We start from the raw sequence: 15826 nt of genomic DNA on the forward strand, positions 1-15826 counted from the left end.
TTGGGCCTGGTGCTTGCAAGGGGAGTTGTTTTTTAAACCTCTCAGTCTGACTGTGAGGCAGGCTCCCAGTTTTAACAAATTTCTTGGGTATCTGAAGGTAGTGGACACCCCTTGTATGAGTGAGTTGTGTGCCAGCACAGCTGGGTGTTGTAGTTTGGGGGCTTTCTGCTACTCTCGTGCTGTGGCTCCATGAAAAGTAAAATCTGATGTCTGTGCTGCTTCTCAGCCCTTCACAAGGGAGGGGAGTGTGTCCTGCCTTACCTGGCCCTCTGTGATCCACACCCCAGAGCTGCTCAGAAGAAGAGACAGCAATCTTTGGACAGCCTTTCTGTAGCACTCATATCCCAAAATGTCCTGTGGCTGCAGGTAGTGGTGTTTGAGAGATGCTGGGACTGCAGGCTGATGCAGCAGAGATGTTTCTGAATTGTTTCTGTCTGTGGCTCACTCCCCAAAACTCTAATTTATCACTGCAATATGGGATAATGCTACAAATCACTGAATCTCAGAGAAACATGGAGTGATTTGGGTTAGAAGGAGCCCTAAAGCTCATCTTGTTCACCTCCCCCTGCCATGGCCAGGGACACCTTCCTAGGTTGCTCCAAGCCCCATCCAACCTTTCCTATAGCTCAAATTCTAAGAGGTTTAATCCCACAGTGGAGAAGTCAGAAGCAATGCAGGGGTTAACAGTGTTTTCAGGGAGGAGGGATAGAGCTCCACGAGAGCAATCTTTGCCATGGAGCAGAAGTGTGTGTCTGTCAGGTCTCTGTAGCCCTGCTTAAACAGGCAGCAGAGCAAGGAGGAGAAAACATCCCTTTAGTAAATGTGAAATGAGAGCTCTGTGTGAGCAGAGCAAGGCTCTTTGATGTCTCTGAAGATGTTCTCAGGGTTTGCTCAGCTTTTCATTGCTTTTCTTTCAGGAATTGACTACAAGACCACTACTATCTTGTTGGATGGCAGAAGGGTTAAGCTGGAACTCTGGTGAGTATTTCTGAGCCTTTCTAACCCAAACCCTGGGAGCTCAGGCCAGGTGAGCAGGGCTGGGGGGATGCTGTACATGGAGAGCATGGACCATCCCTGGGTGTGTGGTGGGACTTGCTGGCTGTTCCTATCAGAAAGTTACTCTGGCAAACCAGATTGCTTTCTGTAAATCAAGCAGCACAAACACCTTTGCTGGAATAGTCTGATTTCAGTCATTGTCTGCCATAACTGACCATTTTCACTGTTACTCTGCACTTGAGACCCCACCTGTAGTTCTGTTGTCCAGAGTTCCTGGCACAAGAAGGACATGGATATTTTAGAACAGGTTCAGAGGAGGTCACAAAGATGCTCCAAGAGCCCCTCTGCTCTGGAGCCAGGCTGGGAGAGCTGGGGGTGTTCACCTGGAGAGGAGAAGGCTCCAGGAGGGACCTTAGAGCCCCTTGCAGGGCCTAAAGGGGCTCCAGGAGAGCTGGAGAGGGACTTTGGGTAAGGGCAGGAAGTCCCAGGCCAAGGGGGAACAGCTTCCCAGTGCCAGAGGGCAGGGCTGGATGGGATATTGGGAAGGAATTGTTCCCTGGCAGGGTGGGCAGGCCCTGGCACAGGGTGCCCAGAGCAGCTGTGGCTGCCCCTGGGTCCCTGGCAGTGCCCAAAGCCAGGTTGGACACTGGGGCTTGGAGCAGCCTGGGCCAGTGGAAGGTGTCCCTGCCATGGCAGGGGGTTGGGATGGTTGGTGGATAATGTCCCTTCCAACCAAACTATAACATCATTATATGTTCCCATACGGCTCTTGGTCACTGAGGGACTAGAATTGTTTTGGAAGCAATACCGGATTTTTGCTGAAATCCAAGGATGAGAAAACAAGAAACAAGAGAAGGAAGGTAGAAGAATAAAAAAGGTGAAGCCTTTAGTCCCTCAGCAGCTGGATATTTCTCAATGCCTTGAGTAGAAAACCAAGAGCTGTGAACAGACCTCACAGTGTCAGGTAGGGTGAACTCCTGGAGAGCAGGACTGACTGGAGTGACCAGACACTGGGACAGAGGTGGGAGAACACTTATCTGCCTTATCTGTCAGCACCAGAGGAGAGCTGGAGCATGGGAGGGGTAACCCCTGCCTTATCTGTCAGCACCAGAGGAGAGCTGGAGTCCTTCTGGCTGAGCTTTGTCTGAGGTCCAACTTGCTGAGGAGCTGACACAGCAGTCTGTGGAGATGAAAGAGGAAGGGTAGGACAGGACAGGATAGGTAAGGATGGGTAGTCTGTCCCTGCCCTGGTTTTCACACAGATCTAGTAGGGAATGACACAGGTCCTAAAATATGGAGTTAAATATCCCCTTACAAATGCTTGGGTCAAGTAACAGGAATATTAGTAACATGTGTGAATTATTAAATAGGAATGAACCCCATGTTCTCAGCCTCTGTGACTGACTCTAGCAATGTGTTGTTTGGTGGTTTAATTACACCCCTGCTCTCTGAAGCTGAATGTCCTCATTTTTCTTACAAAAAAAGAACAGAAGCAGCTAATTTATCTCTTCTAGCCTCCATGTTTATATGTGCCACTTGCATTCTTGTCTCTCTTGTGAGATGCCTATTTTAACATTTCAGCCCCAAGTGTGTAGTAACTTAGTGCTTCCCTCTTGAAACCATCTTTTTATACTGTAATTCTTGAGCTGGAGAACAGCACAGGAACTGAAAAGCTGATAACACTGATTGATGATGCCTCAGTGTAATCTTTTATCATTACTTACCCAGTATTTGTTTGTCGAGGGAGAAGGACATGTAAGCACAGGCTGTTAGATTGATGTCCAGGATCGACAAAGCTTTAGATTGAAAAAATGACTGTCCTGCATGTGAGGTCAGCATGTTTTTCTTGGAGCTACAAATCTGGGGCTGAGGGATTCCTCAGCCTTCTCAGTGGCCATTAAAGTGTCTTTTATCCTGGCCCGGGGAATAGATTTGGCAAGTACCATAATGTGTCTCTGATTAGCCTGACACATTTCAGTATGTCCTGGTTACATCAGAGTTCTGGGCTCTGGCTTCTTGTCCCAGATGGGGACTGAGAGCTGCTGGTAATTTTGTCAAACTTAGTTACACCTTGTCCAGACAGGAGAAATGATAGTGACTGAAAAGCCCCTTATTGTCACAGTGGTCTAAAACACTGTACCCCAATCCTGTTCCTCAGCTTTCTGTAGGATATATAGAGCAGGTCTGTCAGGGATCTGGGGATAAAGAGAATTCCCTTTATTTTTGGTTAAAATGTGTTTGAAAAACAAGTGAAGCCTAGTGCAAGTCAATTCCTCCTCCTGTTAGTGGTCACATTTAGGTTGGCTGTTCTCCATGGCTGGGAGAGCTCTGCAGACTCATGACTTTGAACTCCTGTGGACTGAAGGGAGCTAGGCAGAAAATCCTTTGCCCAGGGGAGTACAATGACTTATACTCTCACACATCATGAGGTAGTGCTGCAGCAGAGTGGTTTGGGCTTGTACCTTCTCCATGGGAAGCACAATGACAGCGACAACCTGTACTCAAAGGTAGTGATGTACCCACCAGTTCTTCCCCAGAAGAACCCACCTTGCCGAGCACTTTGGGTACCATGCACATCCTAAAGATCTGACAAGATCAACACAGATTTTTATTTTATTTCTTTATGGCCGGTAGGAGATGTGCAGTATGGGAGTCGATTCTGCACATCTCACAGCTGTAACTTTTCTGTGTTTTAGGGACACCTCAGGGCAAGGAAGATTTTGCACCATTTTCAGATCCTACTCCAGGGGAGCCCAGGTAAGTGCTGCTCTTAGGACTTTGATGGGACACGTTTGCTTTTCCTTTAGGCTGTAAAAGTCTTTCCTGCCATAGTAAAGAGCTCTGAAGAGGAATGTACTGATCACCAAATGGATCTCTGTAGATGAGAGGAGACACTTAATGTTGTCTTGTTGCCTGGGATTCTGTTCTTACGAAATGGTGGGAGAGAAGGGAGTGAATGGCAGACTTTGCTAAACTCCCACAGAAAAGGTCTGTGCAGACAATATTCAGTCTTAATTTCTGGAGCAGGGCTGAGAGGTTGGGTTAGAGAGGATGAGGCAATTCTCGCTCTAGATCTGCCTTATCTTTAATGTGGGAACTCCTACTTTCTGAGGTTTCTCAGATTTGTTTAAATATGGCACTGGCTTTCCCAGTGGAGTTCTTCCAGTCTGTGTTGCTTTCGAGTCAGTTCCGAAAATAGGGGTGGCTCCTACTTGAGTGTTTGAGGCAGATTTGAAACTAGAGCAGCTCAACTGGAACGTAAAGTATGTGTGTTCCTGAAAACATGAGGCAGAGTGTTAGATTTTGAGCTTCTCCTTTGGGCCCTGCTCCAGAATAGCATCAAGATCCTCAACAGCACAAAAATCTTGTGGTCCTCTGGAAAATTGCTGTTTAATAGTGCTTTCTCACAGTTCTGCTGCTGTCCTTTTAGTAGACATGGCAGGGTCCCTCCAGGATAAAGTTTCCCTAAGTTAAATGAGTTACTTTATTCTCCTTATCGTTTCCAAACTGGAAAACTTTGGAGAAAATTCCTCCTCTCTAAGACGCTAACAGTCAGAAGCTGTATATCAGTCTCCTGAGTATCCTGGGAGATTCCCAGCCTTTGGGAAACGTTGCTCTTCTGCTCAAGCTCTTACCACTCTTGGCTTTTTGCTCCTTGTGTCTGTGGACCTTTGCTTTGCTAACTGGCAAAATCCGTGTTGTTCTCTTTCTCTGACTTCCTGCAAATTCACTTGTGCCATAGACATAGGAGCACCTCACCTGGGGTGTGCTATTGAGATCTCCCCCAGTGTCTTGTTTATTCATGTTAGTGCACATCTCTGGTGGTCTGGATGTTTTGAGGCAGTTCCTTTGAAGCAGAAGCCAATTTCCTGGTGCTTGCAGAAAAGTGCAAGGCAAGGAGAGTTGGAGTTCTGCAGTGGGAAAGTGCAGGATCCCCCATTTGCATGCTCAGTCCCGTGTCTGAGTTTCTTTCAGTTTCTACATTTCATTTTCTTTCAGGCCTTTCTACATTTCAGAAAAATCTGGAACCCCAATCCCATAATCACAGGATGGTTTGCATTGGAAGGGACTTAAAGGCTCATCTCATTCCAACCCCCCTCCCATGTGCAGGGACACCTTCCACTATCCCAGTTTGCTCCAACCCCCATCCAGCCTGGCCTTGAACACTTCCAGGGATCAGGAATCCACAACCTCCTCGTGGAACCTGTGGGCTTGAGGCCACATTGCCTCCCTCACCAGTTAGAAGTGAACAGAACTGGTCAGTGTGGTTTCCTGGTGACCACAGAACTCAGCTTTGGTCAGGCTTTTTCTAACACCTTGCTGTGTCAGATGCTCAGATCAAACTGGGAATAAAAAGCAGCAGCTGCTGTGTCCAGGAAGGCCACCGGGGAGCTTTTAGCCCTGTGTGCAGCCACTGTGCACAGTGGTTACTCCCCTTGGTGTGACCTGGGAGCTCCTCAGAGCGGGTGCTGTGTCTTGGCACAGCTGCACCCTCAGAGCCTGAGCCCACGCACCAGAGCTCATACCTGCTGCTGCCACAGGGCAATCTGGGGCACAGGGCAAAGCTGAAATAAGCAATGATGAGAACGCTTGAATTGGATGGGGAGAGAGACACACATCTGTCTGGAGTGTACCTGCATGGAGCTGTGAGGCACTGGCACAGCACCTCCATGGGCTTCCTGCAGCCTGTTCTCCCTGGACACTACATTTGGGTGCCACAAGGTGTCATGTACCTGGCTGTCTGCAGTCTTGAAAGGGATTGATTTTCTCTTCCTTCCTCAAAATGAATCTTTTGACCTTCTTTGCTTTGGAGACAATGTCCTGCCCTTCAGCTGTATTTATCAGTATTACTGGAGGAGCTCTCACCTGAGCATCAGCAAGGTTTGCCTCATCCATCTCCCTGCCTACCCCTCCCAAGGAATGAGTCTGAGACAGTAAACCTCATCAGCCAGGCAAGGGGACCTTTAATGGGAATGCTTTATAGAATCGTGGAGTCACTAAGGTTGAAAAAGCCCTCTAAGATCAACGAGTCAAACCAGCAACCCAGCACTGCCAAGGCCCCAACTAAACCAGGTCTCTCAGCACCAAATTCTATGTGGGTTTTAACATCTCCAGGGATGGTGACTCCACCACTGCACTGAACAGCCCATGCCAATGCCTGAACACCCTTTCAGTGAAGAAATTACCCCAAAATGCAGTCTAAACCTCCTCTAGCACAACTTGAGGTTGTTTCCTCTCACCCTGTCACTTGTTACCTGGGAGAAGAGACCAATCCCCATGTGACTCCCACCTTCTTTCAGGAAGTTGTAGACAGCAATTCACTGCTGAATGCTGGGGAATGGAGCTCACTTGCACACCAAGTTGTAGCTCACAGCTTTGCCTCAAACCTGCCCTCTGCTCGTGCAACAAATGCCTTTTCCAAAGTGCTGTTGTGATGCCTTAATCCTGGTCTGCCCAAATAGTCAACCCTTAAAAGCAGCAAACCAGCCCTAAGGAACAAGCCTGCCTAGGAGGAGGAGAGGTAATTCCCAAGGGAAGTCCCTCTGTGCCCTTTGAAAGTGCCCAGGAGATGAGGACAGGGAAAGTGCCTCTTGAAAATGACTGGAGTCCTTGTACAGCCTTCTCCAGGTGGCTTGGAGTAAAACTCAGATTGTTTTCAGCAGCAAGTGGTTGGCTCCCATGTGATGTTCCAGTGAGATTCCTGTGTTAACAGGAATACAGATACCGTGTCTCTTAAATAACTCACCACAACTTTCAACGGAAGAAGAAAGTATCTCAATTTATACTCTGAATGGTTAACCAAAGCAAGAGGACTGTTTGTTTTGAATAACAAATGCCCGTGTGACTGCAAGGATGGACTTCCAACACCTCCAGTTATTTTCAGTATGCAGAAGCTGACTACTTCTGGCATGGCCATAGCATAAACACAGCATAACCTGTGTGGTCTTGGTGGAGAAACACATCAGTGCTTCTGAGTTCTCTGATTTAGAATCATGGAATGGTTTGGGTTGGAAGGGACCTTAAAGCCCATCCCATTCCACCCCTGCCATGGCAGGGACACCTTCCACTGTCCCAGGCTGCTCCAAGCCCCAATGTCCAGCCTGGCCTTGGACACTGCCAGGGATCCAGGGGCAGCCACAGCTGCTCTGGGCACCCTGTGCCAGGGCCTGCCCACCCTCCCAGGGAACAATTCCTTCCCAATATCCCATCCAGCCCTGCCCTCTGGCAGTGGGAAGCCATTCCCCCTTGTCCTGTCATTTCATGCCCTTATCCAAAGTCCCTCTGCAGCTCTCCTGGAGCCCCTTTAGGCCCTGCAAGGGGCTCTGAAGTCTTCTGTTCTCCAGGTGAACACGCCCTGCTCTCCCAGCCTGGCTCCAGAGCAGAGATGCTCCAGCCCTTGGAGCATCTCTGTGGCCTCCTCTGGACTGTTACAAGAGGTCCGTGTCCCTCTCATGCTGGAGGCCCCAGAGCTGGGTGCAGTACTCCAGGTGTGGTCTCCAGGATGTATTCAGGGCTGTGTGCTGTACTGGCTTCTCAGCTGCAGCTGTTTGCTTTCTTTTCTACTGTCTTGGAATCATCAGGCTTCAAGACTTCTGCTGTAGGAAGGCTGACACAAATCCCCTTGGAGGCAAGAGAAACAGCTTATTTAAACTAAAAGCCAAAAGCTCAGGAAGAACAAATCCAGCAGAGAAGAGAGGTGCCAGCATGGGAAAAGCTCTATTTGAAGTTCAGTGTGATATTTGTACAAGAACAGGTTGGTGTAAACTGGCCTTGAGCACCTTGACGCTGAGAATTAGTGGAAGGTTCTCACTGAGTGGAGGACTAAAGAGCACAAGGGGAGCTTGAAGAATGAGGTTCCAGAGAGGACTTGTACAGGTTGGCTGTGAGAACAGGAGGCTGGCTCAGCAACCTGGCAGCCCTTACCCAGGTTTGGATAGCCAATGCTTAAGAGAATACTTGGTATGAAAAGTGCCTCCAAGCCAGGGAAGCATGCCTGACTTTCCCACGCACTCCTCATTGTTTCTCAAGTGTAGTGATAAGAATTGAATTTTCTGAAGTAGACCCTGGAGAGGTTGCAACATGGGAAAACAGTCTCCAGAGTTCTTGGGAGTTCTTTCCCCCATGGCACAGCCTAGTACAGTGCTCAGCCTGAACTTCATGCTGGTCCTTCCCTAGGGAAAGGACGTGAGTACCTTGATGCCTCCCCCAGTTTCAACTCCACACCACTGGCCTGGGCCCAGAGCCATGTGGCTTTCGTGTTCAGCGGGAACTTCTTCCTCTTGAAATTATCTGCAGTAAAACATCCTTGCTGCTCTTGATGAGCTGGCTGTGAGCAAGAACCAGCCCCTTCTTCCAGCATGATTGCCTCAGGGTTTGCTGTGAGGATCGAAGGTCTCTTGCCTTCCTCCCTGCCCTGCCTTAGATCTGATCTCATCAGGGACACAACGAGCTCTTGGGCTCAAGGTGGAGGCTTGTGGTGCTGGTGTGCCTGGGACCCCTCTCCTTTTCTCTTACTTCCCTGGGTGTCAAGTTTCTACTTCATCCCTTCTCTGTTGGGGTTTGCTGAGCCAGCAGGTCCTGACCACATCACTTCAGGATCTCACTTTGGGGCAAAAGAGGAGTGTTTGTCTGGGGTAGCAGAGCACTGGCCTCCAGGCACGGATGGGGCAGGGGCAGTGTGCAGCCAGTCATGGTGACTGCAGGGCCAGGGAGGAGGGAGACATGGAAACCCAGTAGTGTTGCACCCTGCAGAGCCAACTCGGGCAGTCTGAGCTTGCTGTGTTGAAGAAGGATTTTTATGTTAATTGTCACAGCATAGGGTATGGTGAGGAGTATTTAGTGTGCTTAAAGGTGCTGCAGAAATCTTTTTTGCTCTTGGACTTCTGCTCCTTTTCTGCTTGGCTTCAAAGTCTCAGCCGTTCCAGCAGAGCTGGCTCACTGATCTCGGCTGTTGCGAGCAGCTGTGGCTCTTCTGGCTGCTGTGAGCAAATGCAAACTATTCCAAGAGTCATCACAGAGGGGAGAAAGAGTTGTGGCAGTGCTTCCTGATCTAGCCAGGAAGAAGCAGTGTTAGCGTTGTTCCTGATGTCCTCATATGCCAGGGATTTAAACTGTTTCTGAAAATGTGGCTTGCCAAACTCTTCCCAGACAGTGTGAAAAAATGCTCCCATCTTGCAGCAAAGCTGCAGCCCTAAAGAAATAATTAATATTGTTGAGTTCTGCTTAGGCAGGTGGTTTGAGGAGCTGCTGTTTATCCTGTTCAGGGCTTCTTAGTATGCAGCAAGGTGGTGGATTTTTGGCAACTCAGCAGACTCAGGTGTAGGTTCAGCCCTCCCTTGTGGCTTTTTTGGTAGCAGCAAATACCTCACCTGCCTCGGGTCATTCGGAAGGGATTGTCCAGCTGCTGGAGGAGCCTGCCCTGCCAAAATACTTATCAAAAGCTCAGTGATAAATACCCCCCCGATGGGCTGTGCTGCTAGAAAAAGGTTTGGCAGCAGGATGTCACTGCCCATGAGCCAAGGTCCAAGGTGCCAGCAGGAAAGGCACAATCAAATGGAGCTGTGAAAGAGCAGGCAGGAGACACAGAGTGTTCTGGTTCCAGTCAGCACTGGACTTTCTGTTTAAGGTTTATTTCATCCTGTGGGACAGAAAATCCACGCTGGGGGGGGGGTCTTCAGCCTTCTTCAGCAACAGCTTTTTTCCATCTGTGGAGAATATCAGTGAGTGACACTTTCCTGGCCACCCTGTCACCTGCCTGCATTGGGCTGAGGTCCTTGGCAGTTGTGCAAGTGCTCCCAGCAGTTTCTTGTGTGCTGGAAGCCCCTAAAGCATCTGGGAAACCTTTTTAGACAAGCCTGCTTTACACTGACTGTGTGCAAGCTGATTTTCTCTTACTTTTAAAAGCTTTTTGCTTATAAACCTGGTCCAAACCTGCTGCAAGCAGGCAGAGACGATATTTCCCCAGCACCACCTCAGTTATGTGGACAGATCTTTGTGTAAGCTCCTGCTGGAAGCAAATTTGGCTTTTGGCAGAGTAAGTGTCCACATGTGCTGCTGGATACAATAACTGGTGGTGTCTCTGTGTTCCTCGTTCACTATGCAAGGCACTCATGTGGAAATTTCTGTCACTGGAATGCTGAGGGTTGTGCCAATCCCAGTAGTGTGGAACAAAATGAGAGTGGGAATGAATTCTGAAAATCCAATTGTGAAAAGACCCCAGATGGATCTGGGGATGAGTCCAGTCACCCTCTACCTACACAGAAGCTGTAGGCAGACTGAGGAGGAAAGGAGGGAGGGCTGTTGGAGGGTTGTGAGGGGTCCAGGTCTCCTTGGTCTGAGAAGCTGAGCGTGGAGCTTTTCACTCCATGCTGTGGGAACCTGGGGTACATAATGGTACAAAAGGGCTTTGTGAAACTAAAAATCGAGAGCTGTGGAGATAATAGGGTGTTGACAACCATCTAGGCACTTAGAGAACAAATTAGGCTGGGAATGGGAAGCTGTTCATTTGTTGAGTTGAGGAAATTAAAATTCTGTGCACATTATTCCAAAGGAGACTTTTAAAAAGCCTGACAGATCTTACTTGGAACTGTCTGCAGACATGGAGCCAGCTCCCTCTCTGTGCATGGCTGAGTGCTGTTCTCTCTGGGGCAGAGATGGCAGTGACAGAGTGGATTTGGGATGTGTGCTCTGGAAACGTGGTGTCTGCAGCATGCCAGTGCTACTTGGAAGCAGTGTGAGGTTATCTGGCAGCACCAGGAGCTGGCCAGGGGTTGAGCAGCCTTCTTCCTCCCCCTGCTGAGCTGCAGCACAGCTGGGCTCCATACCCAGCTGGGCAGGAGGGGGACGGAGCAAGGCACGGGCAACTTGGCCTCGGTGTCTTCTGAGCTCTGGGAAGCTTTCCTGGACAATCCTTGCTCTAAATGTGTGTGCTGGAGCTGTGCTGTGGCTTGGAGACTCAGCTGGCAGACAAGGTATCATGTTTTGAATTTAGAAATCGTGGTCTTGACCTTTCACCCTGCTGAGGACGTAGGGGTGTGTTTTTGCTGAAGTTTTATCCTTATTCCTATTCAAAGAAGATCCAGGCAGACGCTGCCAGCAAGCTTAAAAACTCTCTCCTCCTGAAGCATATTCCTGGCAGAAATAATCGTCACAAACTAGGTCTTGGGTCTGTTTCTCTTGGCTGAAGGAACTTGTCAATCCAGAAATGAAGCAAGTAGACTTTATTTATCTTGCTGGCCATTTGTCTTGGAACCCTTTGCTCCGTTATTTCCTGACTCTCATTAATTCTCACACACAGCCTTGGAAGCTGGAAATCAAAACAAATAGAGGAAAAATTAAAAGAAAGTTCAGAGTTTTTAGTTGTTTTTTTTAATATGCAATTAAAATGCGATGTATCCTGCTAGTAGGTATTTCTAGATTGGGTCCTTGAGAAGCAGTATCTTTGGTTTTGTGGGAATTTTTATTTATGGAAATTCATTACTTCCTTCTTATTTTTCCTCTCTAAATCTAGGAGAAACTGGTCCTTTTCCCCTCCAAAACAAAAACAACCTCCATTTCTTTTTGATTATGAAGTTTTTGGACTGTCCTAGAAATGAGACTACAAAGAATTATGGACTCTAGGTATGAGCTCCAGACTTTCCTTGAAGGAAACTGAAGATGCTCCCCCCACACCACAGATGCTTCTGCCACTCTGTAAACTCACCTTCAGGTCCTACAGAACAGCCTCAAACCCAGACTTTGAAGGGCTTGCTCTTCGTGTTGGGCTGTCAAACATGAAGCCAACCCACCTGACTTGCCTTTTGTGCCCTCTGCCCTTCTATTTGTGTGCATTTGAGCCTTTCTTTGGGGGTATAAATGCAGATGTGGAGATGTTGGAGGGCCAGCGAGGACAGAAAAAACAAACTTCACCTGGAGAGTGACTGCCTGGGGTGGAAGCACTGGGCAGTGAGGTTGGGGGTACAGCTCAAGAATCAGAATTGTTTTAGAAGCAAGAATCTGAATTGTTACAAAATTATAAAATTGGTCAGGCTTTGAGAGCTGCTTGTTCCAAAAGAGCTGAGAGAAAGGCAGACAAGGTCGAGGCACACCCAGTGCATCCGGGAACGGCTGCTGTTCCGTGAGGGGGGAGCAGTGCTGCTGCCAGCTCCAGATGTGACTTTAGTATGAGGATTCAGGTGCCTTAGTGGCCCAGATGCCAGTTTATCATTCCTGTTGCTTCACACAGGAATCATGTTAATGATTATTTTTTTGTTAATTTGAGGTGTATGACACACAAAGCTTCTGCACAGGCTCCTCCCAGTTCAGCGCAGGGGTTGGCAGCAGCAAGGATTGTAAAGCTGGGGTTTGGGAGGACTGGGTAGTTTGTGTTTCCCATCTGTGTAGCACATCTTCCTTTCAGTGGATAAAGGGGCAACTCCACAGGTACATGAGGGTGCTCCATGGTCCCTGACTCGTACCAGGACAGGTGCTGGGAGTGTCTCAGCTCTCTCCTTCCCTGTGCTGAATCCAGGCCTCTCATAGGGAGGTCTGAGCTGAAAGCTGAGACTTTCCCTTGCCAATTTAACATCTCTTTGCTTATGCTGGGGCCTTGCTGTAGGGGATAGCTGTTCCTGGAGGATACCCCTGATTCAGGGAAGGCTGGGTCTGCAGAACTTGTAGCTCAGTGATGTGGTTTGGTTTGCCCTTAGTCTTGCTGCTGGTGGGTTCTCTTTCATCCAGTGCTGCCTTCCCAGCTGGACTCCTCCTGTCTCAGCACAAGCTCATCTCCTCCTCCCTAGTTCCCATTGCAGGGACCTTGTACTGTGATTCTGCCAAGTCAGCTTGGAGTGCCTGTTGTCACTTGGAATGTCCTTGATTGCAAAGAAGAGTGACAAGAAGTCAGAAAAATAACGGGAGGGTTGCAGAAAGGCTCTGCTGAGGACAATTCCGTAAGTGCTGTCTGTGCCCAACCAGTACCGAGCAGCAGCTCCTGGCTCGTGTGCCTGCAGGGCCAGGCACAGCCTACTTTCCTTGTGTCTGTCCTCAGAAACACTCAGATTCAATAAAAGCTCACTTGCTGGGAGATGCTGTGGACCTGAGTGGTGGCCAGCAGTCTGGCCACCTGGGTCACCTGGTGCTCCTGGGTCCTGCCAGCCGGGCTTGGGGTGAGGTGGAGACTCCTCGGAGCTGCTCCATGTCTTCCCTGCCTTGAGTCGTGCCTGTGCTGCTGCCAGCACCACGTGCTGCACCTCAGGAGGTGACTGGGAAGCGAGTCATGGATGTGGGTGGTGTTCAGGAACATGGATGTGAACCTGAGGATGCTGTAGGTGCCTCTTGCCTGAAGAAAGGGTTTTTTGCCAGTGTGGCAGTGACAGTGGGAAGCACCTTCAGCAAAGTCTGGATGGATCCTAGTCCTGAGAGCTCAGTCTGTGGAGATACCGTGGTGCTTGTTGGCATCATTCAGCTTCTTCCTTGTCAGCAAAGGGCTCACAATGAGACAGGTTCTGGAGAAGAGGGGTGTGCTTGAAAATTCCCTCCTGTCCTGCTGCCACCTCAGCACTGACTGCAGCTGCTCTGTGTAAGGGGGTAGAAAAAAGGTGTGTTTCTGCCTCAGCGAGTTTGTATCAGATTTGTGACAGGAGAAGTGTGTGCTTTGCTCCTCCAGATACAGCCACCAAGGCAGTTCCTCCTCCTGTGTAGAGACTGCAGCTTTAAAAATTATTTGGGAGATACCAGAGCTAAAACAGGGGTAAAAACTTCCCTGACAACCTGGGACTGCATTAGCACAGCCCTGTTGTCTCTGCTTTTGCCCTATCAGTGCACGAATGGTGCAGCTGGAGCATTGTTCTGTCCCTTTGCTTCTTGGTTTCTGCATGTGGGGGTCTTTCAGGGGTGTCCTGCCCCTGTCACATTTCCTACTATGAAAATTCCTGATTGCTTCTGATTGTCTTCCACCAGGGAATTCTCTTGGTGTATGACATCACTAATCGCTGGTCCTTTGATGGGATAGACCGGTGGATAAAGGAAATAGATGAGGTAAGTGAATGGAAGAACATAGGCAGTGATCTGTAGCAGAAATACGGGGAGATATCACCCAAGGCGTTTACCTGACACTGGGGCAGGAACGGCTCTGCTATGGAGGGGACATGATGGCAGTGCAGTAGTAAGTGGAGCAAAGCAATAAATGTCTGCCCTCCACCTCTGTGTAAATCTGGAGTAGTAGGAAAGGGCACAGGAATGGTCAAGAAAGACAGGAAACTTCCCTCAGAAGTGAATGAACTGAGAGGTGACAAATTAGTCATCCCCACCACACAGAGGTGCTGCTGGACAGTCCCTTGGCCACAGAGCAGCTTCTACCTCTTTTCCCTCCACTGCTGTTGCAGCTAAGCAGCCTGCTGGGTGTAGCCGTGATTTCTGCACTTCTGTCCTTGTTCCAGCACGCCCCAGGTGTCCCTCGGATCCTGGTGGGGAACAGGCTGCACCTGGCCTTCAAGCGGCAGGTGCCGACGGAGCAGGCGCGCGCCTACGCCGAGAAGAACTGCATGACCTTCTTCGAGGTGAGCCCCCTGTGCAACTTCAACGTCATCGAGTCCTTCACGGAGCTGTCGCGCATCGTCCTCATGCGGCACGGCATGGAGAAGATCTGGAGGCCCAACCGAGGTCAGTGGGCAGGAGGGTGCTCCGGGTGGGACATTTCGGCTCATGTGGAGCCGTGGGGCTGTAGCTGCCCGGGTGGGAGGTGTGGAACTGTGGGAGCTGCATCCACCTGATGTGGAGGAATGCCTCAGGCCAGACAAGCTGAAGCTGAGCCATGAGCTGCCTGTGCTGGCACGGGGATGGGCTGCTCCAGAGGGCAGTTCAGCATGTCTAGGATCTGAAGTGCTCTGGGGCATCCTCCGCCTTTCCACTTACCCTGGATGAGACTGAGGGCAATTAAGCTCCCAGCTTGAAAGTACTTCAATCAAAGGGCTGTGTGGGATAAATCCAAGTGTAAGCACCTTTCTCCTTGCCCATGCCTGAGCCTGTCTTCCTTGTTTTGGAGGGAAGCAGAGTGAGCCCAAGGAACTGAAAGGGAGTAAATCTCATCCCTGCTGTCAGCATGCAGCAGTGGGCTGGGTTATTCCATATATCCAGGCATGAGTGCCACAGGAAGGCAAACCACGAGCAGATTCCATGTTACGTCTCAGCCTGTTGAGTTTGAAGCAAAATAATCTCGGTTCCCACATTATTCCTGGCTGGAGGTAGCAGTGTGTCCCACTGCAGTCTGAGCAGCAGGAGATCTGTGTTCCTGGGATGCTGTGCTCTCATGTGGATCTTCAGCTCCTGCTCATCAGGATGGGAAAATCCTGTTTGCCAGCCCCAGTCACCAAATTTTCTGCCTGGGCTCCTGTCCCCGACCTGGCTGCTGTGCCATGGTCTGCGGGTCACAGAGGGATGGTGGGCAGGGACTGGGCTGAGTTCACAGACCTTTCCTGAATCTCTTCCAGAGGATTTGTAGCTGCAGGCTGCCTGCTTGGGAATGGAAAGGGCAAAAGGAAACGGCCTCAAGTTGTCCCAGAGGAGGTTTAGATTAGATATTGGGGGAAATTTCCTCACAAAAAAGGTGGTCAGGCACTCAAACAGGCTGCACAGGGCAGTGGTGGAGTCACCATCCCTGGAAGTGTTCAAAAAAGATGCAGATGTGGCACTTGGGGACATAGTTTAGTGGAGGCATTGGCAGTGCTGGGGGAATGGTTGGACTCGATGGTTGGACTCGATGGTCTTAGAAGGCCTTTCTGACCGAAATGATTCTGTGGTTCTGTGACTGGGGGCTCCGTACCGGGAAAGGGGGATCTGCTGCTCGGGAACGGCA

The 15826-nt window shown here is 49.6% G+C and overlaps 1 protein-coding gene across 1 annotated transcript in view; it reads left to right on the forward strand.

Moving 5' to 3' along the window:
* Window positions 1-859: 859 nt before the first annotated feature.
* RAB40C (RAB40C, member RAS oncogene family) overlaps window positions 860-15826 on the forward strand; it is a 21105-nt gene continuing 6138 nt past the window's right edge. Inside the window, exons 1-4 of the mRNA XM_008642394.2 lie at window positions 860-978; window positions 3693-3753; window positions 13933-14010; window positions 14412-14634. Of these exons, the coding sequence (XP_008640616.1) occupies window positions 863-978; window positions 3693-3753; window positions 13933-14010; window positions 14412-14634 (478 nt within the window). The 5' untranslated portion in view covers window positions 860-862. The remainder of the gene's footprint in view (window positions 979-3692; window positions 3754-13932; window positions 14011-14411; window positions 14635-15826) is intronic.

Source organism: Corvus brachyrhynchos, unplaced genomic scaffold, assembly GCF_000691975.1.
Source record: "Corvus brachyrhynchos isolate BGI_N302 unplaced genomic scaffold, ASM69197v1 scaffold369, whole genome shotgun sequence".
NCBI lineage: Eukaryota > Metazoa > Chordata > Aves > Passeriformes > Corvidae > Corvus > Corvus brachyrhynchos.